Source organism: Ranitomeya imitator, chromosome 1 (assembly GCF_032444005.1).
Source record: "Ranitomeya imitator isolate aRanImi1 chromosome 1, aRanImi1.pri, whole genome shotgun sequence".
Taxonomy (NCBI): domain Eukaryota; kingdom Metazoa; phylum Chordata; class Amphibia; order Anura; family Dendrobatidae; genus Ranitomeya; species Ranitomeya imitator.
Genome location: NC_091282.1, coordinates 1,221,137,914 through 1,221,165,403, shown reverse-complemented (window position 1 = coordinate 1,221,165,403; position 27,490 = coordinate 1,221,137,914). Strand labels below are relative to the sequence as shown.

The 27,490-nt window shown below is 44.2% G+C and overlaps 1 protein-coding gene across 1 annotated transcript in view; it reads right to left on the bottom strand.

Moving 5' to 3' along the window:
* The window catches only part of SPEF1 (sperm flagellar 1), an 85,485-nt gene that overhangs the window by 31,047 nt on the left and 26,948 nt on the right, over positions 1-27,490 (bottom strand). The window contains exons 2-4 of the mRNA XM_069745090.1: positions 8,326-8,437; positions 7,875-8,019; positions 6,832-6,874 (exon numbers count right to left, since the gene is read on the bottom strand). Of these exons, the coding sequence (XP_069601191.1) occupies positions 6,832-6,874; positions 7,875-8,019; positions 8,326-8,437 (300 nt within the window). The remainder of the gene's footprint in view (positions 1-6,831; positions 6,875-7,874; positions 8,020-8,325; positions 8,438-27,490) is intronic.

Sequence of the window (27,490 nt, the reverse complement as noted above, 5' to 3'; positions counted from 1 at the left end):
AGAGTTGAGAAAAAGACCTTAATCCTATTGTTCTACAAACCTATGAATACAGAATCAACCCCTTCAGTGCCAAGTCCAAGAAGTTAGACAATATGTTTCTGATTGTTTGGAGTGGAATAGATCTGCACAACACAAGAAGAATGTGAATCTAAGTGTGAGGAGGAGGAAGAAAATGAAAGTGAAACTATGAGCACAATACTGCAGTATAGCCACAGACAGACAAGTCTGGATCTGTTTGTGTGTACGATCTGAGGTTTATTACATTCTTTCCTTAGAATGGCAGCAGGCCGTAAAAGAGACCCAGTTTGGGAATATTTTAATGAAGCTCCTTCGCCTATCGGTAAGGCAGGCATGCGTGCAAAATGCAAACGATGCAACAAAGAGATGCAAGGCCTGGTGGCGTGAATGAGGCAACATCATGAGAAGTGCGGTGATGAAGATGACTAAAGAAACACTTCTGAACAGGCAGGATCTTCAGGTTGGTAAACATTTTTATTGAATCCTATTTCTAAAGACTGAACTGTCATGTGTGAGAAAAATTATATTTCTTATTATTACTGCATGTTACTGTCATTTGGTACAGTTATGAAGAAAAACAAATATTCCTTTTGGGGCAGGGGCAGTGATGTGTTGTGAACAATAAGCAGAAATTGTATAAACAATAAAATAACAGCATTGACTTTTTTTGGATTCTGGAAACTATCCACCTCCAAGATCACCATCATCCTGTTCTACAGTTTCAGAGTTATCCATCCAGGATAGTGCTTCATTAGCAGCAGCATCATCATCAGACACCCACAGCCACATATCACCATCACCCAAAAGGAAGAAAAAACCTTTACTTCCTGGAACCACCATAGATAGGTTTGTGATAAGAACTAGCAGATTAGAAAAAGAGTTGATTGATGAAAAAATTGCCCAGTTTATTTATGCAACGAACTCTTCTTTCCGTCTGACTGAGAACCCACATTTCATTAATATGGTTCAGTCACTGAGACCAGGATACAGTCCACCCAGCAGAGCTGATGTTGCAGGGAAACTGCTGGATCAAGTGTATGACAGAGAAATGGAGCAATGTGCAACAGTTCTGGAGGGTAAAATTGTTAACCTAAGTATTGATGGGTGGAGTAATGTCCACAATGATCCTATTGTATGTGCTTGTATAACAACAGAAGAAGGTAAAGTCTCCCTTGCACAAAGAACTGATACGTCAGGAAATGCACACACAGCAGAATACTTACAAGAAGTGGCAGTAAAAGCTATAACGACATGTGAACAAAAATTCAAATGTCCAGTACGCAGTTTGGTCACTGACAATGCTGCAAACGTATCCAAGATGAGAAGAGATTTAGAAGAGCAGGGAGGGAATACAAAGCTGCTAATAACATATGGTTGCAGTGCTCATTTGCTGCACCTCTTAGCCAAAGACTTAAGTGTTCCAGAAATAAAGGCTAATGTTGTTGAAATTGCTAAATACTTCCGTAATAATCATTTTGCTGCAGCAGCTCTGAAAAGGATGGGTGGAACCAAGCTAACGCTCCCACAAGATGTTAGATGGAACTCTGTGGTGGACTGTTTTGAGCAGTATATCAAAAACTGGCCTATTCTGATGACACTTTGTGAAGAAAATCGAGATAAAATAGATGGCACTGTCACGGCCAAAATCCTCAACATTGGGCTTAAGAGAAATGTTGAACATATGCTGAGCTTCCTGAAACGCATCTCTCAAGCTTTAAACAAAATACAGAAAAATAGCTGTTTTATTATGGATGCTGTTGAAATTTGGAAGGAACTGAGTGAACACTTAAAAACAGAACTACACATGGACAGAATTAAATTACAAGCAGTAAATAAACGAATGGGACAAGCACTGACTCCAGCGCATTTTTTGGCAAATATTGTCAATATCCAATATCAGGGTCAAAACCTGAGTGCTGAGGAAGAGGAGTTAGCTATGACATGTGTATCCAGCAATCATCCATCTTTAATGCCAACTATAATAAACTTCAGAGCTAAGGGGGAACCATTCAAGAAATATATGTTTGCTGAAGATATTTTAAGGAAGGTCACACCAGTAAACTGGTGGAAGTCACTTAAGCGCTTGGATTTAGAGACTGTTCAAGTAATGATTTCACTTTTAACAGCAGTAGCTTCTTCTGCAGGCGTTAAAAGAATATTCTCTTCCTTTGGACTCATTCATTCTAAATTGAGAAATCAGTTGGGACCCAATAAAGCAGGAAAGCTTGTTTTTCTTTTCCAGATTATGAATAGGAACAAAGAAGAAGATGATGATGAAGATGACGACAAGTGAGCTACAGAGGACAGCAGGGACAGTAGTATTTAAGTTTTTCATGTGTCGGCTGGGCTGACAGTCTAAGTTTCTTATAATATATATATATTTTGTTTAGCCAAATTAAGCAAATAACTTATGCTGTAATGTTGTTATTGTTTCAGTTGAATAAATCTACTTAAATTGTTATTAAGGTCAGGATTATTTTTCTCCTTCCTAAGTACAACAGAACAGTGGTGTCCAAATATGAATGATTAACCCAGTAAGTAATATAAAAAGTGATTCTAAAAATCTTCATCTACTTGCATGTTAAAGTAGCAAGAACTAGTTTAGGTAGAAACTTTGATTTAAATCACTGATTTAAATCAAGCCTTACTGACTAGTAATTTAAATCGTGATTTAAATCAGTTAGATTTAAATCAAATCCACCCTGAGCAGAGCTATGAGTGCTGCTCTGGATGTGATTAGAGTATAAGATGTAATATAATAGCAGATCTATGAGTGCTGCTCTGGATGTGATTAGGGTATAAGATGTAATATAATAGCAGAGCTATGAGTGCTGCTCTGGATGTGATTAGAGTATAAGATGTAATATAATAGCAGATCTATGAGTGCTGCTCTGGATGTGATTAGGGTATAAGATGTAATATAATAGCAGAGCTATGAGTGCTGCTCTGGATGTGATTAGAGTATAAGATGTAATATAATAGCAGATCTATGAGTGCTGCTCTGGATGTGATTAGGGTATAAGATGTAATATAATAGCAGAGCTATGAGTGCTGCTCTGGATGTGATTAGAGTATAAGATGTAATATAATAGCAGATCTATAAGTGCTGCTCTGGATGTGATTAGGGTATAAGATGTAATATAATAGCAGAGCTATGAGTGCTGCTCTGGATGTGATTAGAGTATAAGATGTAATATAATAGCAGATCTACGAGTGCTGCTCTGGATGTGATTAGACTATAAGATGTAATATAATAGCAGAGCTATGAATGCTGCTCTGGATGTGATTAGGGTATAAGGCATTATATAATGGCAGATCTATGAGTGCTGCTCTGGATGTGATTAGGGTATAAGATCTAATATAATAGCAGAGCTATGAGTGCTGCTCTGGATGTGATTAGGGTATAAGATGTAATATAATAGCAGAGCTATGAATGCTGCTCTGGATGTGATTAGGGTATAAGATCTATAATATAATGCTGGGAGCGTCACTCTGTCTGAAGCCTTTATAGACTACGCAAGCGCCGGCGCAGTCTGGACCCCACAGAATACATTTCAAAAACCTGACCTGCACATCCAAACATAGACTCAGTGTGAACAGGTGCTGAACCTAGAGTCGCCAACTCGTATATAGTTAAATAAATAAGGCAGCACACTGCAGCGCTAGAACATACAAACTTGAAACACGAAATTTGAACTGCATTACTGCACTAGAAACATGAAAAATGAGAGCGTTTAGCGCATAAAAATGGCCAATTTTATGTGTACCTGGTAGCCCCTTTACGGCATCTCTCTTATACCAGGTCCTAAACTTGCCTTACCTCGCTGAGAATAAACGTCTCCATCTGAATGGGTACATGTGAAACCTCTTCCTAGACTAAAATTCTCTCTCTCTGTGGAGGGGTATTGGACCTGCTGTAATTAAAACACCTGAAGCTAGGAGGCGGAGTGCACGATCAGAAGGCTAGAGAATACATAGCCTACAGGTGTTTTAATTACAGCAGGTCCAATACCTCTCCACAGAGAGAGAGCATTTTAGTCTAAGAAGAGGTTTCACATGTACCCATTCAGATGGAGACGTTTATTCTCAGCGAGGTAAGGCAAGTTTAGGACCTGGTATAAGAGAGATGCCGTAAAGGGGCTACCAGGTACACATAAAATTGGCCATTTTTATGCGCTAAACGCTCTCATTTTTCATATTTCTAGTGCAGTAATGCAGTTCAAATTTCGTGTTTTCAAGTTTACATGTTTTAGCGCTGCAGTGTGCTGCCTTATTTACTTAACTATATACGAGTTGGCGACTCTAGGTTCAGCACCTGTTCACACTTGGTCTATGTTTGGATGTGCCGGTCAGGTTTTTGAAATGTATTCTCTAGCCTTCTGATCGTGCACTCCGCCTCCTAGCTTCAGGTGTTTTAATTACAGCAGGTCCAATACCCCTCCACAGAGAGAGAGAATTTTGGTCTAGGAAGAGGTTTCACATGTACCCATTCAGATGGAGACGTTTATTCTCAGCGAGGTAAGGCAAGTTTAGGACCTGGTATAAGAGAGATGCCGTAAAGGGGCTACCAGGTACACATAAAATTGGCCATTTTTATGCGCTAAACGCTCTCATTTTTCATATTTCTAGTGCAGTAATGCAGTTCAAATTTCGTTTTTCAAGTTTGTATGTTCTAGCGCTGCAGTGTGCTGCCTTATTTACTTAACTGGACCCCACAGAGTGACGCTCCCAGGAGATCGCGGTATGCGTAAACACTGAACGCACAGCGCGATCTCCACCAGAGAGGCAGGGACCGTGGACACGCTAGGAGGGTAAGTATTATATTCACCTGTCCCCCGTTCCAGCGCTGCGTGCGGCTCCGTCTCCCGGGTCCTCTGCTGTGACCAGTCACAGCCAGAGGAGCCGGAAGATGGCGGCGCGCAGCGCTGGAACGGGGGACAGGTGAATATAGCAAGTGCTGGGGGGCCTGAACTAGCAGCGATACCAGGACCTGACCCCCACAGCGCGCCGGTGTCCCCGCCTGCTCAGGCCCCCAGCACTCGGCCCCCAGAGACGATAGGCGAGTATGGTTTTTTTTTTATATATATCGCTGCAGCATACGGGGCATATAGTATGGAGCATCTTATGGGGCCATCAACCATAATGGAGCAGTGTACGGGGGCATACCCACTGGAGCGTCTTATGGGGGCCATAAACCTTTATGGAGCAGTGTACGGGGCATATACTATGGAGCATCTTATGGGGGCCATAAACCTTTATGAAGCAGTGTACGGGGGCATACACTATGGAGCATCTTATGGGGGCCATAAACCATAATGGAGCAGTGTACGGGGGCATACACTATGGAGCATCTTATGGGAGCCATAAACCTTTATGGAGCAGTGTACGGGGCATATATTATGGAGCATCTTATGGGGGCCATCAACCATAATGGAGCAGTGTACGGGGGCATATACTATGGAGCATCTTATGGGGGCCATAAACCATAATGGAGCAGTGTACGAGGGCATACACACTGGAGCGTCTTATGGGGCCATAAACCATAATGGAGCAGTGTACAGGGGCATATACTATGGAGCATCTTATGGGGGCCATCAACCATAATGGAGCAGCGTATGGGGCATATGGATGGGAGAAGCAAATTACAGAACGGTGGCGCAGGATGGGACCAGCACATGACAGAATGGTGGCGCAGGATGGGACCAGCACATGACAGAATGGGGGCGCAGGATGGGAGCATCACATGACAGAACGGGGGTGCAGGATGGAGCAGCACATGTCACAATGGGGGCACAGGATGGAGCAGCACATGACAGGATGGAGGCGCAGGATGGATGCAGCAAATGTCACAATGGGGGCGCAAGATGGGTGCAGCACATGTCAGAATGGGGGTGCAGGATGGGAGCAGCACATGACAGAATGGGGGCGCAGGATGGGAGCAGCATATGTCACAATGGGGGCGCAAGATGGGTGCAGAACATGTCAGAATGGGGGTGCAGGATGGGAGCAGCATATGTCACAGGGGGGGCGCAGGATGGAAGCAGCACATGTCAGAATGGGGGCACAGGATGGGAGCAGCACATGTCACAATGGGGGCGCAAGATGGGTGCAGCACATGTCAGAATGGGGGTGCAGGATGGGAGCAGCACATGACAGAATGGGGGCGCAGGATGGGAGCAGCACATGACAGGATGGAGGCGCAGGATGGGAGCAGCATATGTCACAATGGGGGCGCAAGATGGGTGCAGCACATGTCAGAATGGGGGTGCAGGATGGGAGCAGCACATGACAGAATGGGGGCGCAGGATGGGAGCAGCACATGTCACAATGGGGGCGCAAGATGGGTGCAGAACATGTCAGAATGGGGGTGCAGGATGGGAGCAGCACATGACAGAACGGGGGCGCAGGATGGGAGCAGCATATGTCACAATGGGGGCGCAAGATGGGTGCAGAACATGTCAGAATGGGGGTGCAGGATGGGAGCAGAACATGTCAGAATGGGGGTGCAGGATGGAGCAGCACATGACAGGATGGAGACCATATACCAATATAAATGCTCGCCACCCGGGCGTAGAACGGGTTCAATAGCTAGTGTAATATAATAGCAGATCTATGAGTGCTGCTCTGGATGTGATTAGGGTATAAGGCATTATATAATGGCACAACTGTGAATGCTGCTCTGGATGTGAAGTGTCACAGCTCTGGCTGTGTGCGGAGACACAATGTCACGCTGTGTCAGTACTATGGAGACATCTTTACACTTGTACACGGATCACATGACTCCGCCAACACCGGGGTGACGGCCGCCATTACCTGAGTCTGGGAGGTTATTCGGCTCTGAGCGGGGACTCGACTCCTGCGAGGAAATAAAGGTCAGATGTCACGCTGCGTCCTACAGTCACTCCCATCATCCCTGACCCCAGGAGCTCACAATCTACAGTTATCACTCCCATCATCCCCGACCCCAGGAACTCACAGTCTACTGTTATCACTCCCATCATCCCTGACCCCAGGAGCTCACAGTCTACTGTTATCACTCTCATCATCCCCGACCCCAGGAGCTCAGTCTACTGTTATCACTCTCATCATCCCCGACCCCAGGAGCTCAGTGTCTACTGTTATCACTCCCATCATCCCCGACCCCAGGAGCTCACAGTCTACTGTTATCACTCTCATCATCCCCGACCCCAGGAGCTCACAATCTACTGTTATCACTCCCATCATCCCCGACCCCAGGAGCTCACAGTCTACTGTTATCACTCTCATCATCCCCGACCCCAGGAGCTCACAGTCTACTGTTATCACTCCCATCATCCCCGACCCCAGGAGCTCACAATCTACTGTTATCACTCCCATCATCCCCGACCCCAGGAGCTCAGACTACTAATATCACTCCCATCATCCCCGACCCCAGGAGCTCACAATCTACTGTTATCACTCCCATCATCCCCGACCCCAGGAGCTCACAATCTACTGTTATCACTCCCATCATCCCCGACCCCAGGAACTCACAGTCTACTGTTATCACTCCCATCATCCCCGACCCCAGGAGCTCACAATCTACTGTTATCACTCCCATCATCCCCGACCCCAGGAGCTCAGACTACTAATATCACTCCCATCATCCCCGACCCCAGGAGCTCACAATCTACTGTTATCACTCCCATCATCCCCGACCCCAGGAGCTCACAATCTACTGTTATCACTCCCATCATCCCCGACCCCAGGAACTCACAGTCTACTGTTATCACTCCCATCATCCCCGACCCCAGGAGCTCACAGTCTACTGTTATCACTCCCATCATCCCAGACCCCAGGAGCTCACAATCTACTGTTATCACTCCCATCATCCTCACCTGCTCGCTCTGCACCTGCCGCTGTCGCTCCTCGATCTTCTGTCTCAGGGTGCAGAGGACGAGCTCCACCACCCCCGGGGAGCACTGCACGATCCTGCGGACCACGTCGTCCGGCACGGAGAAGCTCATCTTACTCAGAACTTTCCTGAGGCATAAGAAGGAATATTCTCTGCTTACTGTCAGTGAATAGAAACATGGTTTATATCTAAAGGCAAAAGAAAAACTAACTGAAGAGGAAGAAAAGGGGGGCTGGAGCTGCAGGGTCTGAGCCTGAGGCTGTGAGAGGGGAGGAGCAGCAGAGGAGGCTGCCGATTGGCTTAGAGCACACAGGGAACACCCCGCCCACTAGAGAAATGACAGGGAATGGAGAACAAGAGAGAGGAGGAGGAGCAGTAATGAAAACAGCAGGGGACAGAGGCGCCGCCGGGAACATGGACCTGGAGGGACCCACCTATTCAGGGTGCTCCAGTTACTGAGCTTCTGCTGGGAGGAGTTGGCCGGGACGTAGTTGTGCATCTCCACCAGTTTGGGAAAATAATGTTTGACGACTTCTGCAGTTAATACTGTGAGGACAGAGACATTATATTGTTATTACAGATCAGTGCGCCAATAAACCCCCATAATAACAGTGATATCCACAGTGCCCCATAATAAGTGATATCCACAGTGCCCCCATAATAACAGTGATATCCACAGTGCCCCCATAATAACAGTGATATCCACAGTGCCCCATAATAAGTGATATCCACAGTGTCCCCATAATAACAGTGATATCCACAGTGCCCCCCATAATAACAGTGATATCCACAGTGCCCCCATAATAGTAGTGATATCCACAGTGCCCCCATAATAACAGTGATATCCACAGTGTCCCCATAATAACAGTGATATCCACAGTGCCCCCATAATAACAGTGATATCCACAGTGTCCCCATAATAGTAGTGATATCCACAGTGCCCCCATAATAACAGTGATATCCACAGTGCCCCCATAATAACAGTGATATCCACAGTGCCCCCCATAATAACAGTGATATCCACAGTGCCCCCATAATAGTAGTGATATCCACAGTGCCCCCATAATAACAGTGATATCCACAGTGTCCCCATAATAACAGTGATATCCACAGTGCCCCCATAATAACAGTGATATCCACAGTGCCCCATAATAAGTGATATCCACAGTGTCCCCATAATAACAGTGATATCCACAGTGCCCCCCATAATAACAGTGATATCCACAGTGCCCCCATAATAGTAGTGATATCCACAGTGCCCCCATAATAACAGTGATATCCACAGTGTCCCCATAATAGTAGTGATATCCACAGTGCCCCCATAATAACAGTGATATCCACAGTGTCCCCATAATAGTAGTGATATCCACAGTGCCCCCATAATAACAGTGATATCCACAGTGCCCCCATAATAGTAGTGATATCCACAGTGCCCCCATAATAACAGTGATATCCACAGTGTCCCCATAATAGTAGTGATATCCACAGTGCCCCCATAATAACAGTGATATCCACAGTGTCCCCATAATAGTAGTGATATCCACAGTGCCCCCATAATAACAGTGATATCCACAGTGCCCCATAATAAGTGATATCCACAGTGCCCCCATAATAACAGTGACATGCGCAGTGCCCCCCATAATAACAGTGATATCCACAGTGCCCCCATAATAACAGTGATATCCACAGTGCCCCATAATAAGTGATATCCACAGTGTCCCCATAATAACAGTGATATCCACAGTGCCCCCCATAATAACAGTGATATCCACAGTGCCCCCATAATAGTAGTGATATCCACAGTGCCCCCATAATAACAGCGATATCCACAGTGCCCCCATAATAGTAGTGATATCCACAGTGCCCCTATAATAACAGTGATATCCACAGTGCCCCATAATAAGTGATATCCACAGTGTCCCCATAATAACAGTGATATCCACAGTGCCCCCATAATAACAGTGATATCCACAGTGCCCCATAATAAGTGATATCCACAGTGTCCCCATAATAACAGTGATATCCACAGTGCCCCCCATAATAACAGTGATATCCACAGTGCCCCCATAATAGTAGTGATATCCACAGTGCCCCCATAATAACAGTGATATCCACAGTGTCCCCATAATAGTAGTGATATCCACAGTGCCCCCATAATAACAGTGATATCCACAGTGCCCCCATAATAGTAGTGATATCCACAGTGCCCCTATAATAACAGTGATATCCACAGTGCCCCCATAATAACAGAGATATCCACAGTGCCCCCATAATAACAGTGATATCCACAGTGCCCCCATAATAACAGTGATATCCACAGTGTCCCCATAATAACAGTGATATCCACAGTGCCCCCCATAATAACAGTGATATCCACAGTGCCCCCATAATAGTAGTGATATCCACAGTGCCCCCATAATAACAGTGATATCCACAGTGCCCCCATAATAACAGAGATATCCACAGTGCCCCCATAATAACAGTGATATCCACAGTGCCCCCATAATAACAGTGATATCCACAGTGTCCCCATAATAACAGTGATATCCACAGTGCCCCCATAATAGTAGTGATATCCACAGTGCCCCTATAATAACAGTGATATCCACAGTGCCCCCATAATAACAGAGATATCCACAGTGCCCCCATAATAACAGTGATATCCACAGTGCCCCCATAATAACAGTGATATCCACAGTGTCCCCATAATAACAGTGATATCCACAGTGCCCCCATAATAGTAGTGATATCCACAGTGCCCCTATAATAACAGTGATATCCACAGTGCCCCCATAATAACAGAGATATCCACAGTGTCCCCATAATAACAGTGATATCCACAGTGTCCCCATAATAACAGTGATATCCACAGTGTCCCCATAATAACAGTGATATCCACAGTGCCCCCATAATAACAGTGATATCCACAGTGCCCCTATAATAACAGTGATATCCACAGTGCCCCATAATAACAGTGATATCCACAGTGCCCCCATAATAACAGAGATATCCACAGTGCCCCATAATAACAGTGATATCCACAGTGCCCCCATAATAACAGTGATATCCACAGTGCCCTCATAATAACAGTGATATCCACAGTGCCCCCATAATAACAGTGATATCCACAGTGCCCCCATAATAACAGTGATATCCACAGTGTCCCCATAATAACAGTGATATCCACAGTGCCCCCATAATAACAGTGATATCCACAGTGCCCCCATAATAACAGTGATATCCACAGTGCCCCCATAATAACAGTGATATCCACAGTGCCCCCCATAATAACAGTGATATCCACAGTGCCCCCATAATAAGTGATATCCACAGTGTCCCCATAATAACAGTGATATCCACAGTGCCCCCATAATAAGTGATATCCACAGTGTCCCCATAATAACAGTGATATCCACAGTGCCCCATAATAACAATGATATCCACAGTGTCCCCATAATAGTAGTGATATCCACAGTGCCCCCATAATAACAGTGATATCCACAGTGTCCCCATAATAGTAGTGATATCCACAGTGCCCCCATAATAACAGTGATATCCACAGTGCCCCATAATAAGTGATATCCACAGTGCCCCCATAATAACAGTGACATGCGCAGTGCCCCCCATAATAACAGTGATATCCACAGTGCCCCCATAATAACAGTGATATCCACAGTGCCCCCATAATAACAGTGATATCCACAGTGCCCCATAATAAGTGATATCCACAGTGTCCCCATAATAACAGTGATATCCACAGTGCCCCCCATAATAACAGTGATATCCACAGTGCCCCCATAATAGTAGTGATATCCACAGTGCCCCCATAATAACAGCGATATCCACAGTGCCCCCATAATAGTAGTGATATCCACAGTGCCCCTATAATAACAGTGATATCCACAGTGCCCCATAATAAGTGATATCCACAGTGTCCCCATAATAACAGTGATATCCACAGTGCCCCCATAATAACAGTGATATCCACAGTGCCCCATAATAAGTGATATCCACAGTGTCCCCATAATAACAGTGATATCCACAGTGCCCCCCATAATAACAGTGATATCCACAGTGCCCCCATAATAGTAGTGATATCCACAGTGCCCCCATAATAACAGTGATATCCACAGTGCCCCCATAATAGTAGTGATATCCACAGTGCCCCTATAATAACAGTGATATCCACAGTGCCCCCATAATAACAGAGATATCCACAGTGCCCCCATAATAACAGTGATATCCACAGTGCCCCCATAATAACAGTGATATCCACAGTGTCCCCATAATAACAGTGATATCCACAGTGCCCCCCATAATAACAGTGATATCCACAGTGCCCCCATAATAGTAGTGATATCCACAGTGCCCCCATAATAACAGTGATATCCACAGTGCCCCCATAATAACAGAGATATCCACAGTGCCCCCATAATAACAGTGATATCCACAGTGCCCCCATAATAACAGTGATATCCACAGTGTCCCCATAATAACAGTGATATCCACAGTGCCCCCATAATAGTAGTGATATCCACAGTGCCCCTATAATAACAGTGATATCCACAGTGCCCCCATAATAACAGAGATATCCACAGTGCCCCCATAATAACAGTGATATCCACAGTGCCCCCATAATAACAGTGATATCCACAGTGTCCCCATAATAACAGTGATATCCACAGTGCCCCCATAATAGTAGTGATATCCACAGTGCCCCTATAATAACAGTGATATCCACAGTGCCCCCATAATAACAGAGATATCCACAGTGTCCCCATAATAACAGTGATATCCACAGTGTCCCCATAATAACAGTGATATCCACAGTGTCCCCATAATAACAGTGATATCCACAGTGCCCCCATAATAACAGTGATATCCACAGTGCCCCTATAATAACAGTGATATCCACAGTGCCCCCATAATAACAGTGATATCCACAGTGCCCCATAATAACAGTGATATCCACAGTGCCCCCATAATAACAGAGATATCCACAGTGCCCCATAATAACAGTGATATCCACAGTGCCCCCATAATAACAGTGATATCCACAGTGCCCTCATAATAACAGTGATACCCACAGTGTCCCCATAATAACAGTGATATCCACAGTGCCCCCATAATAACAGTGATATCCACAGTGCCCCCATAATAACAGTGATATCCACAGTGCCCCCATAATAACAGTGATATCCACAGTGCCCCCCATAATAACAGTGATATCCACAGTGCCCCCATAATAAGTGATATCCACAGTGTCCCCATAATAACAGTGATATCCACAGTGCCCCCATAATAAGTGATATCCACAGTGTCCCCATAATAACAGTGGTATCCACAGTGCCCCCATAATAACAGTGATATCCACAGTGCCCCCATAATAACAGTGATATCCACAGTGCCCCCATAATAACAGTGATATCCACAGTGCCCCCATAATAAGTGATATCCACAGTGTCCCCATAATAACAGTGATATCCACAGTGCCCTCATAATAACAGTGGTATCCACAGTGCCCCCATAATAACAGTGATATCCACAGTGCCCCATAATAACAGTGATATCCACAGTGCCCCCATAATAACAGTGATATCCACAGTGCCCCCATAATAAGTGATATCCACAGTGTCCCCATAATAACAGTGATATCCACAGTGCCCCCATAATAACAGTGATATCCACAGTGCCCCCATAATAAGTGATATCCACAGTGTCCCCATAATAACAGTGATATCCACAGTGCCCTCATAATAACAGTGGTATCCACAGTGCCCCCATAATAACAGTGATATCCACAGTGCCCCCATAATAACAGTGGTATCCACAGTGCCCCCATAATAACAGTGATATCCACAGTGCCCCCATAATAACAGTGATATCCACAGTGCCCCCATAATAAGTGATATCCACAGTGTCCCCATAATAACAGTGATATCCACAGTGTCCCATAATAACAGTGATATCCACAGTGCCCCATAATAACAGTGATATCCACAGTGCCCCCATAATAACAGTGATATCCACAGTGTCCCCATAATAACAGTGATATCCACAGTGTCCCCATAATAACAGTGATATCCACAGTGTCCCCATAATAACAGTGATATCCACAGTGCCCCATAATAACAGTGATATCCACAGTGCCCCCATAATAACAGTGATATCCACAGTGCCCCCATAATAACAGTGATATCCACAGTGCTCCCATAATAACAGTGATATCCACAGTGCCCCATAATAACAGTGATATCCACAGTGTCCCCATAATAACAGTGATATCCACAGTGCCCCCATAATAACAGTGATATCCACAGTGTTCCCATAATAACAGTGATATCCACAGTGTCCCCATAATAACAGTGATATCCACAGTGCCCCATAATAACAGTGATATCCACAGTGCCCCATAATAACAGTGATATCCACAGTGTCCCCATAATAACAGTGATATCCACAGTGCCCCCATAATAACAGTGATATCCACAGTGCCCCCCATAATAACAGTGATATCCACAGTGCCCCCATAATAAGTGATATCCACAGTGTCCCCATAATAACAGTGATATCCACAGTGCCCCCATAATAAGTGATATCCACAGTGTCCCCATAATAACAGTGATATCCACAGTGCCCCCATAATAACAGTGATATCCACAGTGCCCCATAATAACAGTGATATCCACAGTGCCCCCATAATAACAGCGATATCCACAGTGCCCCCATAATAACAGTGATATCCACAGTGCCCCATAATAACAGTGATATCCACAGTGTCCCCATAATAACAGTGATATCCACAGTGTCCCCATAATAACAGTGATATCCACAGTGCCCCCATAATAACAGTGATATCCACAGTGCCCCATAATAACAGTGATATCCACAGTGTCCCCATAATAACAGTGATATCCACAGTGCCCCCATAATAACAGTGATATCCACAGTGCCCCATAATAACAGTGATATCCACAGTGCCCCATAATAACAGTGATATCCACAGTGTCCCCATAATAACAGTGATATCCACAGTGCCCCCATAATAACAGTGATATCCACAGTGCCCCCCATAATAACAGTGATATCCACAGTGCCCCCATAATAAGTGATATCCACAGTGTCCCCATAATAACAGTGATATCCACAGTGCCCCCATAATAAGTGATATCCACAGTGTCCCCATAATAACAGTGATATCCACAGTGCCCCCATAATAACAGTGATATCCACAGTGCCCCCATAATAACAGTGATATCCACAGTGTCCCCATAATAACAGTGATATCCACAGTGTCCCCATAATAACAGTGATATCCACAGTGCCCCCATAATAACAGTGATATCCACAGTGCCCCCATAATAAGTGATATCCACAGTGTCCCCATAATAACAGTGATATCCACAGTGCCCCCATAATAACAGTGATATCCACAGTGCCCCCATAATAACAGTGATATCCACAGTGTCCCCATAATAACAGTGATATCCACAGTGTCCCCATAATAACAGTGATATCCACAGTGCCCCCATAATAACAGTGATATCCACAGTGTCCCATAATAACAGTGGTATCCACAGTGCCCCCATAATAACAGTGATATCCACAGTGCCCCATAATAACAGTGATATCCACAGTGCCCCCATAATAACAGTGATATCCACAGTGCCCCCCATAATAACAGTGATATCCACAGTGCCCCCATAATAAGTGATATCCACAGTGTCCCCATAATAACAGTGATATCCACAGTGCCCCCATAATAAGTGATATCCACAGTGTCCCCATAATAACAGTGATATCCACAGTGCCCCCATAATAACAGTGATATCCACAGTGCCCCATAATAACAGTGATATCCACAGTGCCCCATAATAACAGTGATATCCACAGTGCCCCCATAATAACAGTGATATCCACAGTGTCCCCATAATAACAGTGATATCCACAGTGCCCCCATAATAAGTGATATCCACAGTGTCCCATAATAACAGTGGTATCCACAGTGCCCCCATAATAACAGTGATATCCACAGTGCCCCATAATAACAGTGATATCCACAGTGCCCCCATAATAACAGTGATATCCACAGTGCCCCCATAATAACAGTGATATCCACAGTGCCCCATAATAACAGCGATATCCACAGTGCCCCCATAATAACAGTGATATCCACAGTGCCCCATAATAACAGCGATATCCACAGTGCCCCCATAATAACAGTGATATCCACAGTGTCCCATAATAACAGTGATATCCACAGTGTCCCCATAATAACAGTGATATCCACAGTGCCCCCATAATAACAGTGATTTCCACAGTGCCCTCATAATAACAGTGATATCCACAGTGTCCCCATAATAACAGTGATATCCACAGTGCCCCCATAATAACAGTGATATCCACAGTGCCCCCATAATAACAGTGATATCCACAGTGCCCCCATAATAAGTGATATCCACAGTGTCCCCATAATAACAGTGATATCCACAGTGCCCCATAATAACAGTGATACCCACAGTGCCCCCATAATAACAGTGATATCCACAGTGTCCCCATAATAACAGTGATATCCACAGTGCCCCCATAATAACAGTGATATCCACAGTGCCCCCATAATAACAGTGATATCCACAGTGCCCTCATAATAACAGTGATATCCACAGTGTCCCCATAATAAGTGATATCCACAGTGTCCCATAATAACAGTGATATCCACAGTGCCCCCATAATAACAGTGATATCCACAGTGCTCCCCATAATAACAGTGATATCCACAGTGTCCCCATAATAACAGTGATATCCACAGTGCCCCCATAATAACAGTGATATCCACAGTGCCCCCCATAATAACAGTGATATCCACAGTGCCCCATAATAACAGTGATATCCACAGTGTCCCCATAATAACAGTGATATCCACAGTGCCCCCATAATAACAGTGATATCCACAGTGTCCCCATAATAACAGTGATATCCACAGTGCCCCCATAATAACAGTGATATCCACAGTGCCCCATAATAACAGTGATATCCACAGTGTCTCCATAATAACAGTGATATCCACAGTGTCCCCATAATAACAGTGATATCCACAGTGCCCCCATAATAACAGTGATATCCACAGTGCCCCCCATAATAACAGTGATATCCACAGTGCCCCCATAATAACAGTGATATCCACAGTGCCCCCATAATAACAGTGATATCCACAGTGCCCCCATAATAACAGTGATATCCACAGTGCCCCCATAATAACAGTGATATCCACAGTGCCCCCATAATAACAGTGATATCCACAGTGCCCCATAATAACAGTGATATCCACAATGCCCCCATAATAACAGTGATATCCACAGTGCCCCATAATAACAGTGATATCCACAGTGTCCCCATAATAACAGGGATATCCACAGTGTCCCATAATAACAGTGATATCCACAGTGTCCCCATAATAACAGTGATATCCACAGTGCCCCCATAATAACAGTGATATCCACAGTGTCCTCATAATAACAGTGATATCCACAGTGCCCCCATAATAACAGTGATATCCACAGTGTCCCCATAATAACAGGGATATCCACAGTGTCCCATAATAACAGTGATATCCACAGTGTCCCCATAATAACAGTGATATCCACAGTGTCCCCATAATAACAGTGATATCCACAGTGCCCCCATAATAACAGTGATATCCACAGTGTCCTCATAATAACAGTGGTATCCACAGTGCCCCCATAATAACAGTGATATCCACAGTGCCCCCATAATAACAGTGATATCCACAGTGCCCCCATAATAACAGTGATATCCACAGTGTCCCATAATAACAGTGATATCCACAGTGTCCCCATAATAACAGTGATATCCACAGTGCCCCCATAATAACAGTGATTTCCACAGTGCCCTCATAATAACAGTGATATCCACAGTGTCCCCATAATAACAGTGATATCCACAGTGCCCCCATAATAACAGTGATATCCACAGTGCCCCCATAATAACAGTGATATCCACAGTGCCCCCATAATAAGTGATATCCACAGTGTCCCCATAATAACAGTGATATCCACAGTGCCCCATAATAACAGTGATACCCACAGTGCCCCCATAATAACAGTGATATCCACAGTGTCCCCATAATAACAGTGATATCCACAGTGCCCCCATAATAACAGTGATATCCACAGTGCCCCCATAATAACAGTGATATCCACAGTGCCCCCATAATAACAGTGATATCCACAGTGCTCCCCATAATAACAGTGATATCCACAGTGTCCCCATAATAACAGTGATATCCACAGTGCCCCCATAATAACAGTGATATCCACAGTGCCCCCCATAATAACAGTGATATCCACAGTGCCCCATAATAACAGTGATATCCACAGTGTCCCCATAATAACAGTGATATCCACAGTGCCCCCATAATAACAGTGATATCCACAGTGCCCCCATAATAACAGTGATATCCACAGTGCCCCCATAATAACAGTGATATCCACAGTGCCCCCATAATAACAGTGATATCCACAGTGCCCCCATAATAACAGTGATATCCACAGTGCCCCATAATAACAGTGATATCCACAATGCCCCCATAATAACAGTGATATCCACAGTGCCCCATAATAACAGTGATATCCACAGTGTCCCCATAATAACAGGGATATCCACAGTGTCCCATAATAACAGTGATATCCACAGTGTCCCCATAATAACAGTGATATCCACAGTGTCCCCATAATAACAGTGATATCCACAGTGCCCCATAATAACAGTGATATCCACAATGCCCCCATAATAACAGTGATATCCACAGTGTCCCCATAATAACAGTGATATCCACAGTGTCCTCATAATAACAGTGATATCCACAGTGTCCCCATAATAACAGTGATATCCACAGTGTCCCCATAATAACAGTGATATCCACAGTGCCCCATAATAACAGTGATATCCACAGTGCCCCCATAATAACAGTGATATCCACAGTGCCCCCATAATAACAGTGATATCCACAGTGCCCCCATAATAACAGTGATATCCACAGTGCCCCCATAATAACAGTGATATCCACAGTGCCCCATAATAACAGTGATATCCACAATGCCCCCATAATAACAGTGATATCCACAGTGCCCCATAATAACAGTGATATCCACAGTGTCCCCATAATAACAGGGATATCCACAGTGTCCCATAATAACAGTGATATCCACAGTGTCCCCATAATAACAGTGATATCCACAGTGTCCCCATAATAACAGTGATATCCACAGTGCCCCCATAATAACAGTGATATCCACAGTGTCCTCATAATAACAGTGATATCCACAGTGCCCCATAATAACAGTGATATCCACAGTGTCCCCATAATAACAGTGATATCCACAGTGTCCCATAATAACAGTGATATCCACAGTGCCCCATAATAACAGTGATATCCACAGTGTCCCATAATAACAGTGATATCCACAGTGCCCCCATAATAACAGCGATATCCACAGTGTCCCCATAATAACAGTGATATCCACAGTCCCCCATAATAACAGTGATATCCACAGTGCCCCATAATAACAGTGATATCCACAGTGCCCCATAATAACAGTGATATCCACAGTGTCCCATAATAACAGTGATATCCACAGTGCCCCCATAATAACAGTGATATCCACAGTGCCCCCATAATAACAGTGATATCCACAGTGCCCCCATAATAAGTGATATCCACAGTGTCCCATAATAACAGTGATATCCACAGTGCCCCCATAATAACAGTGATATCCACAGTGTCCCATAATAACAGTGATATCCACAGTGCCCCCATAATAAGTGATATCCACAGTGTCCCCATAATAACAGTGATATCCACAGTGCCCCCATAATAACAGTGATATCCACAGTGCCCCCATAATAACAGTGATATCCACAGTGCCCCCATAATAACAGTGATATCCACAGTGCCCTCATAATAACAGTGATATCCACAGTGCCCCCCATAATAACAGTGATATCCACAGTGCCCCCATAATAACAGTGATAACCACAGTGCCCCCATAATAACAGTGATATCCACAGTGCCCCCATAATAACAGTGACATCCACAGTGCCCCCATAATAACAGTGATATCCACAGTGCCCCCATAATAAGTGATATCCACAGTGTCCACATAATAACAGTGATATCCACAGTGTCCCCATAATAACAGTGATATCCACAGTGTCCCCATAATAACAGTGATAACCACAGTGCCCCCATAATAACAGTGATATCCACAGTGCCCCCATAATAACAGTGATATCCACAGTGCCCCCATAATAACAGTGATATCCACAGTGCCCCCATAATAAGTGATATCCACAGTGTCCACATAATAACAGTGATATCCACAGTGTCCCCATAATAACAGTGATATCCACAGTGTCCCCATAATAACAGTGATATCCACAGTGCCCCATAATAACAGTGACATCCACAGTGCCCCCATAATAACAGTGATATCCACAGTGCCCCCATAATAACAGTGATATCCACAGTGCCCCCATAATAAGTGATATCCACAGTGTCCCCATAATAACAGTGATATCCACAGTGCCCCCATAATAACAGTGATATCCACAGTGTCCCCATAATAACAGTGATATCCACAGTGCCCCCATAATAACAGTGATATCCACAGTGCCCCCATAATAAGTGATATCCACAGTGTCCCCATAATAACAGTGATATCCACAGTGCCCCCATAATAACAGTGATATCCACAGTGCCCCATAATAACAGTGATATCCACAGTGCCCCATAATAACAGCGATATCCACAGTGCCCCAATAATAATAGTGATATCCACAGTGCCCCCATAATAACAGTGATATCCACAGTGTCCCCATAATAACAGTGATATCCACAGTGTCCCCATAATAACAGTGATATCCACAGTGTCCCATAATAACAGTGATATCCACAGTGCCCCCATAATAACAGTGACATCCACAGTGCCCCATAATAACAGTGATATCCACAGTGCCCCCATAATAACAGAGATATCCACAGTGCCCCCATAATAACAGTGATATCCACAGTGTCCCCATAATAACAGTGATATCCACAGTGCCCCCATAATAATAGTGATATCCACAGTGCCCCCATAATAACAGTGATATCCACAGTGCCCCCATAATAACAGCGATATCCACAGTGTCCCCATAATAACAGTGATATCCACAGTGCCCCCATAATAACAGTGATATCCACAGTGCCCCCATAATAACAGTGATATCCACAGTGTCCCCATAATAACAGTGATATCCACAGTGCCCCATAATAACAGTGATATCCACAGTGCCCCCATAATAACAGTGATATCCACAGTGCCCCCATAATAAGTGATATCCACAGTGTCCCCATAATAACAGTGATATCCACAGTGTCCCCATAATAACAGTGATATCCACAGTGTCCCCATAATAACAGTGATATATCCACAGTGCCCCCATAATAACAGTGATATCCACAGTGCCCCATAATAACAGTGATATCCACAGTGCCCCCATAATAACAGTGATATCCACAGTGCCCCCATAATAACAGTGATATCCACAGTGCCCCATAATAACAGTGATATCCACAGTGCCCCCATAATAACAGCGATATCCACAGTGCCCCCATAATAACAGTGATATCCACAGTGCCCCCATAATAACAGTGATATCCACAGTGCCCCCATAATAACAGTGATATCCACAGTGCCCCCATAATAACAGTGATATCCACAGTGTCCCATAATAACAGTGATATCCACAGTGCCCCCATAATAACAGTGATATCCACAGTGCCCCCATAATAACAGTGATATCCACAGTGCCCCCATAATAACAGTGATATCCACAGTGCCCCCATAATAACAGTGATATCCACAGTGCCCCCATAATAACAGTGATATCCACAGTGCCCCCATAATAACAGTGATATCCACAGTGCCCCCATAATAACAGTGATATCCACAGTGCCCCCATAATAACAGTGACATGCGCAGTGCCCCCATAATAACAGTGATATCCACAGTGCCCCCATAATAACAGTGATATCCACAGTGTCCCATAATAACAGTGATATCCACAGTGCCCCCATAATAACAGTGATATCCACAGTGCCCCCATAATAACAGTGATATCCACAGTGCCCCATAATAACAGTGATATCCACAGTGCCCCCATAATAACAGTGATATCCACAGTGTCCCATAATAACAGTGATATCCACAGTGCCCCATAATAACAGTGACATCCACAGTGCCCCCATAATAACAGTGATATCCACAGTGCCCCCATAATAACAGTGATATCCACAGTGCCCCCATAATAACAGTGATATCCACAGTGTCCCCATAATAACAGTGATATCCACAGTGTCCCCATAATAACAGTGATATCCACAGTGCCCCATAATAACAGTGATATCCACAGTGCCCCCATAATAACAGTGATATCCACAGTGCCCCCATAATAACAGTGATATCCACAGTGTCCCATAATAACAGTGATATCCACAGTGCCCCCATAATAGTAGTGATATCCACAGTGCCCCCATAATAACAGTGATATCCACAGTGTCCCCATAATAGTAGTGATATCCACAGTGCCCCCATAATAACAGTGATATCCACAGTGCCCCCATAATAGTAGTGATATCCACAGTGCCCCTATAATAACAGTGATATCCACAGTGCCCCCATAATAACAGCGATATCCACAGTGCCCCATAATAACAGTGATATCCACAGTGCCCCCATAATAACAGTGATATCCACAGTGCCCCCATAATAACAGTGATATCCACAGTGCCCCCATAATAACAGTGATATCCACAGTGTCCCCATAATAACAGTGATATCCACAGTGCCCCCATAATAACAGTGATATCCACAGTGTCCCATAATAACAGTGATATCCACAGTGCCCCCATAATAGTAGTGATATCCACAGTGCCCCCATAATAACAGTGATATCCACAGTGTCCCCATAATAGTAGTGATATCCACAGTGCCCCCATAATAACAGTGATATCCACAGTGCCCCCATAATAGTAGTGATATCCACAGTGCCCCTATAATAACAGTGATATCCACAGTGCCCCCATAATAACAGCGATATCCACAGTGCCCCATAATAACAGTGATATCCACAGTGCCCCCATAATAACAGTGATATCCACAGTGCCCCCATAATAACAGTGATATCCACAGTGCCCCCATAATAACAGTGATATCCACAGTGCCCCCATAATAACAGTGATATCCACAGTGCCCCCATAATAACAGCGATATCCACAGTGTCCCCATAATAACAGTGATATCCACAGTGTCCCCATAATAACAGTGATATCCACAGTGCCCCATAATAACAGTGATATCCACAGTGTCCCCATAATAACAGTGATATCCACAGTGCCCACCATAATAACAGTGATATCCACAGTGCCCCCATAATAACAGTGATATCCCCAGTGCCCCATAATAACAGTGATATCCACAGTGCCCCCATAATAACAGTGATATCCACAGTGCCCCCATAATAGTAGTGATATCCACAGTGCCCCCATAATAACAGTGATATCCACAGTGCCCCCATAATAACAGAGATATCCACAGTGCCCCCATAATAACAGTGATATCCACAGTGCCCCCATAATAACAGTGATATCCACAGTGTCCCCATAATAACAGTGATATCCACAGTGTCCCCATAATAACAGTGATATCCACAGTGCCCCCATAATAGTAGTGATATCCACAGTGCCCCTATAATAACAGTGATATCCACAGTGCCCCCATAATAACAGAGATATCCACAGTGCCCCCATAATAACAGTGATATCCACAGTGCCCCCATAATAACAATGATATCCACAGTGCCCCCATAATAACAGTGATATCCACAGTGCCCCCATAATAACAGTGATATCCACAGTGTCCCCATAATAACAGTGATATCCACAGTGCCCCCATAATAGTAGTGATATCCACAGTGCCCCTATAATAACAGTGATATCCACAGTGCCCCCATAATAACAGAGATATCCACAGTGCCCCCATAATAACAGTGATATCCACAGTGCCCCCATAATAACAGTGATATCCACAGTGTCCCCATAATAACAGTGATATCCACAGTGTCCCCATAATAACAGTGATATCCACAGTGTCCCCATAATAACAGTGATATCCACAGTGTCCCCATAATAACAGTGATATCCACAGTGTCCCCATAATAACAGTGATATCCACAGTGTCCCCATAATAACAGTGATATCCACAGTGCCCCCATAATAACAGTGATATCCACAGTGTCCCCATAATAACAGTGATATCCACAGTGTCCCCATAATAACAGTGATATCCACAGTGTCCCCATAATAACAGTGATATCCACAGTGTCCCCATAATAACAGTGATATCCACAGTGCCCCCATAATAACAGTGATATCCACAGTGTCTCCATAATAACAGTGATATCCACAGTGTCCCCATAATAACAGTGATATCCACAGTGTCCCCATAATAACAGTGATATCCACAGTGTCCCCATAATAACAGTGATATCCACAGTGTCCCCATAATAACAGTGATATCCACAGTGTCCCCATAATAACAGTGATATCCACAGTGCCCCCATAATAACAGTGATATCCACAGTGCCCCATAATAACAGTGATATCCACAGTGCCCCCATAATAACAGAGATATCCACAGTGTCCCCATAATAACAGTGATATCCACAGTGTCCCCATAATAACAGTGATATCCACAGTGTCCCCATAATAACAGTGATATCCACAGTGTCCCCATAATAACAGTGATATCCACAGTGTCCCCATAATAACAGTGATATCCACAGTGCCCCCCATAATAACAGTGATATCCACAGTGCCCCCATAATAACAGTGATATCCACAGTGCCCCCATAATAACAGTGATATCCACAGTGTCCCCATAATAACAGTGATATCCACAGTGCCCCCATAATAACAGTGATATCCACAGTGCCCCATAATAACAGTGATATCCACAGTGCCCCCATAATAACAGAGATATCCACAGTGTCCCCATAATAACAGTGATATCCACAGTGTCCCCATAATAACAGTGATATCCACAGTGTCCCCATAATAACAGTGATATCCACAGTGTCCCCATAATAACAGTGATATCCACAGTGTCCCCATAATAACAGTGATATCCACAGTGTCCCCATAATAACAGTGATATCCACAGTGCCCCATAATAACAGTGATATCCACAGTGCCCCCATAATAACAGAGATATCCACAGTGCCCCATAATAACAGTGATATCCACAGTGCCCCCATAATAACAGTGATATCCACAGTGCCCCCATAATAACAGTGATATCCACAGTGCCCCATAATAACAGTGATATCCACAGTGCCCCCATAATAACAGTGATATCCACAGTGCCCCATAATAACAGCGATATCCACAGTGCCCCCATAATAACAGTGATATCCACAGTGCCCCATAATAACAGTGATATCCACAGTGTCCCCATAATAACAGTGATATCCACAGTGCCCCATAATAACAGTGATATCCACAGTGCCCCCATAATAACAGTGATATCCAGTGTCCCCATAATAACAGTGATATCCACAGTGCCCCCATAATAACAGTGATATCCACAGTGTCCCCATAATAACAGTGATATCCACAGTGTCCCCATAATAACAGTGATATCCACAGTGTCCCCATAATAACAGTGATATCCACAGTGCCCCCATAATAACAGTGATATCCACAGTGCCCCCATAATAACAGTGATATCCACAGTGTCCCCATAATAACAGTGATATCCACAGTGCCCCATAATAACAGTGATATCCACAGTGCCCCCCATAATAACAGTGATATCCACAGTGCCCCCATAATAACAGTGATATCCACAGTGCCTCCATAATAACAGTGATATCCACAATGCCCCCATAATAACAGTGATACCCACAGTGCCCCATAATAACAGTGATATCCACAGTGTCCCCATAATAACAGTGATATCCACAGTGCCCCATAATAACAGTGATATCCACAGTGCCCCCATAATAACAGTGATATCCACAGTGCCCCATAATAACAGTGATATCCACAGTGCCCCATAATAACAGTGATATCCACAGTGCCCCCATAATAACAGTGATATCCACAGTGCCCCATAATAACAGTGATATCCACAGTGCCCCATAATAACAGCGATATCCACAGTGCCCCCATAATAACAGTGATATCCACAGTGTCCCCATAATAACAGTGATATCCACAGTGCCCCCATAATAACAGTGATATCCACAGTGCCCCATAATAACAGTGATATCCACAGTGCCCCCATAATAACAGCGATATCCACAGTGCCCCCATAATAACAGTGATACCCACAGTGCCCCCATAATAACAGTGATATCCACAGTGTCCCATAATAACAGTGATATCCACAGTGTCCCCATAATAACAGTGATATCCACAGTGCCCCCATAATAACAGTGATATCCACAGTGTCCCCATAATAACAGTGATATCCACAGTGTCCCCATAATAACAGTGATATCCACAGTGTCCCATAATAACAGTGATATCCACAGTGCCCCCATAATAACAGTGATATCCACAGTGCCTCCATAATAACAGCGATATCCACAGTGCCCCCATAATAACAGTGATATCCACAGTGCCTCCATAATAACAGCGATATCCACAGTGCCCCCATAATAACAGTGATATCCACAGTGCCCCCATAATAACAGTGATATCCACAGTGCCCCCATAATAAGTGATATCCACAGTGCCCCCATAATAACAGTGATATCCACAGTGCCCCATAATAACAGTGATATCCACAGTGTCCTCATAATAACAGTGATATCCACAGTGCCCCCATAATAACAGTGATATCCACAGTGCCCCATAATAACAGTGATATCCACAGTGCCCCCATAATAACAGTGATATCCACAGTGCCCCCATAATAACAGTGATATCCACAGTGCCCCCATAATAACAGTGATATCCACAGTGTCCCATAATAACAGTGATATCCACAGTGCCCCCATAATAACAGTGATATCCACAGTGCCCTCATAATAACAGTGATATCCACAGTGCCCCCCATAATAACAGTGATATCCACAGTGTCCCCCATAATAACAGTGATATTCACAGTGCCCCCATAATAAGTGATATCCACAGTGCCCCCATAATAACAGTGATATCCACAGTGTCCCATAATAACAGTGATATCCACAGTGCCCCCATAATAACAGTGATATCCACAGTGTCCCATAATAACAGTGATATCCACAGTGCCCCATAATAACAGTGATATCGACAGTGTCCCCATAATAACAGTGATATCCACAGTGCCCCCATAATAACAGTGATATCCACAGTGCCCCCATAATAACAGTGATATCCACAGTGCCCCCATAATAACAGTGATATCCACAGTGTCCCCATAATAACAGTGATATCCACAGTGTCCCCATAATAACAGTGATATCCACAGTGCCCCCATAATAACAGTGATATCC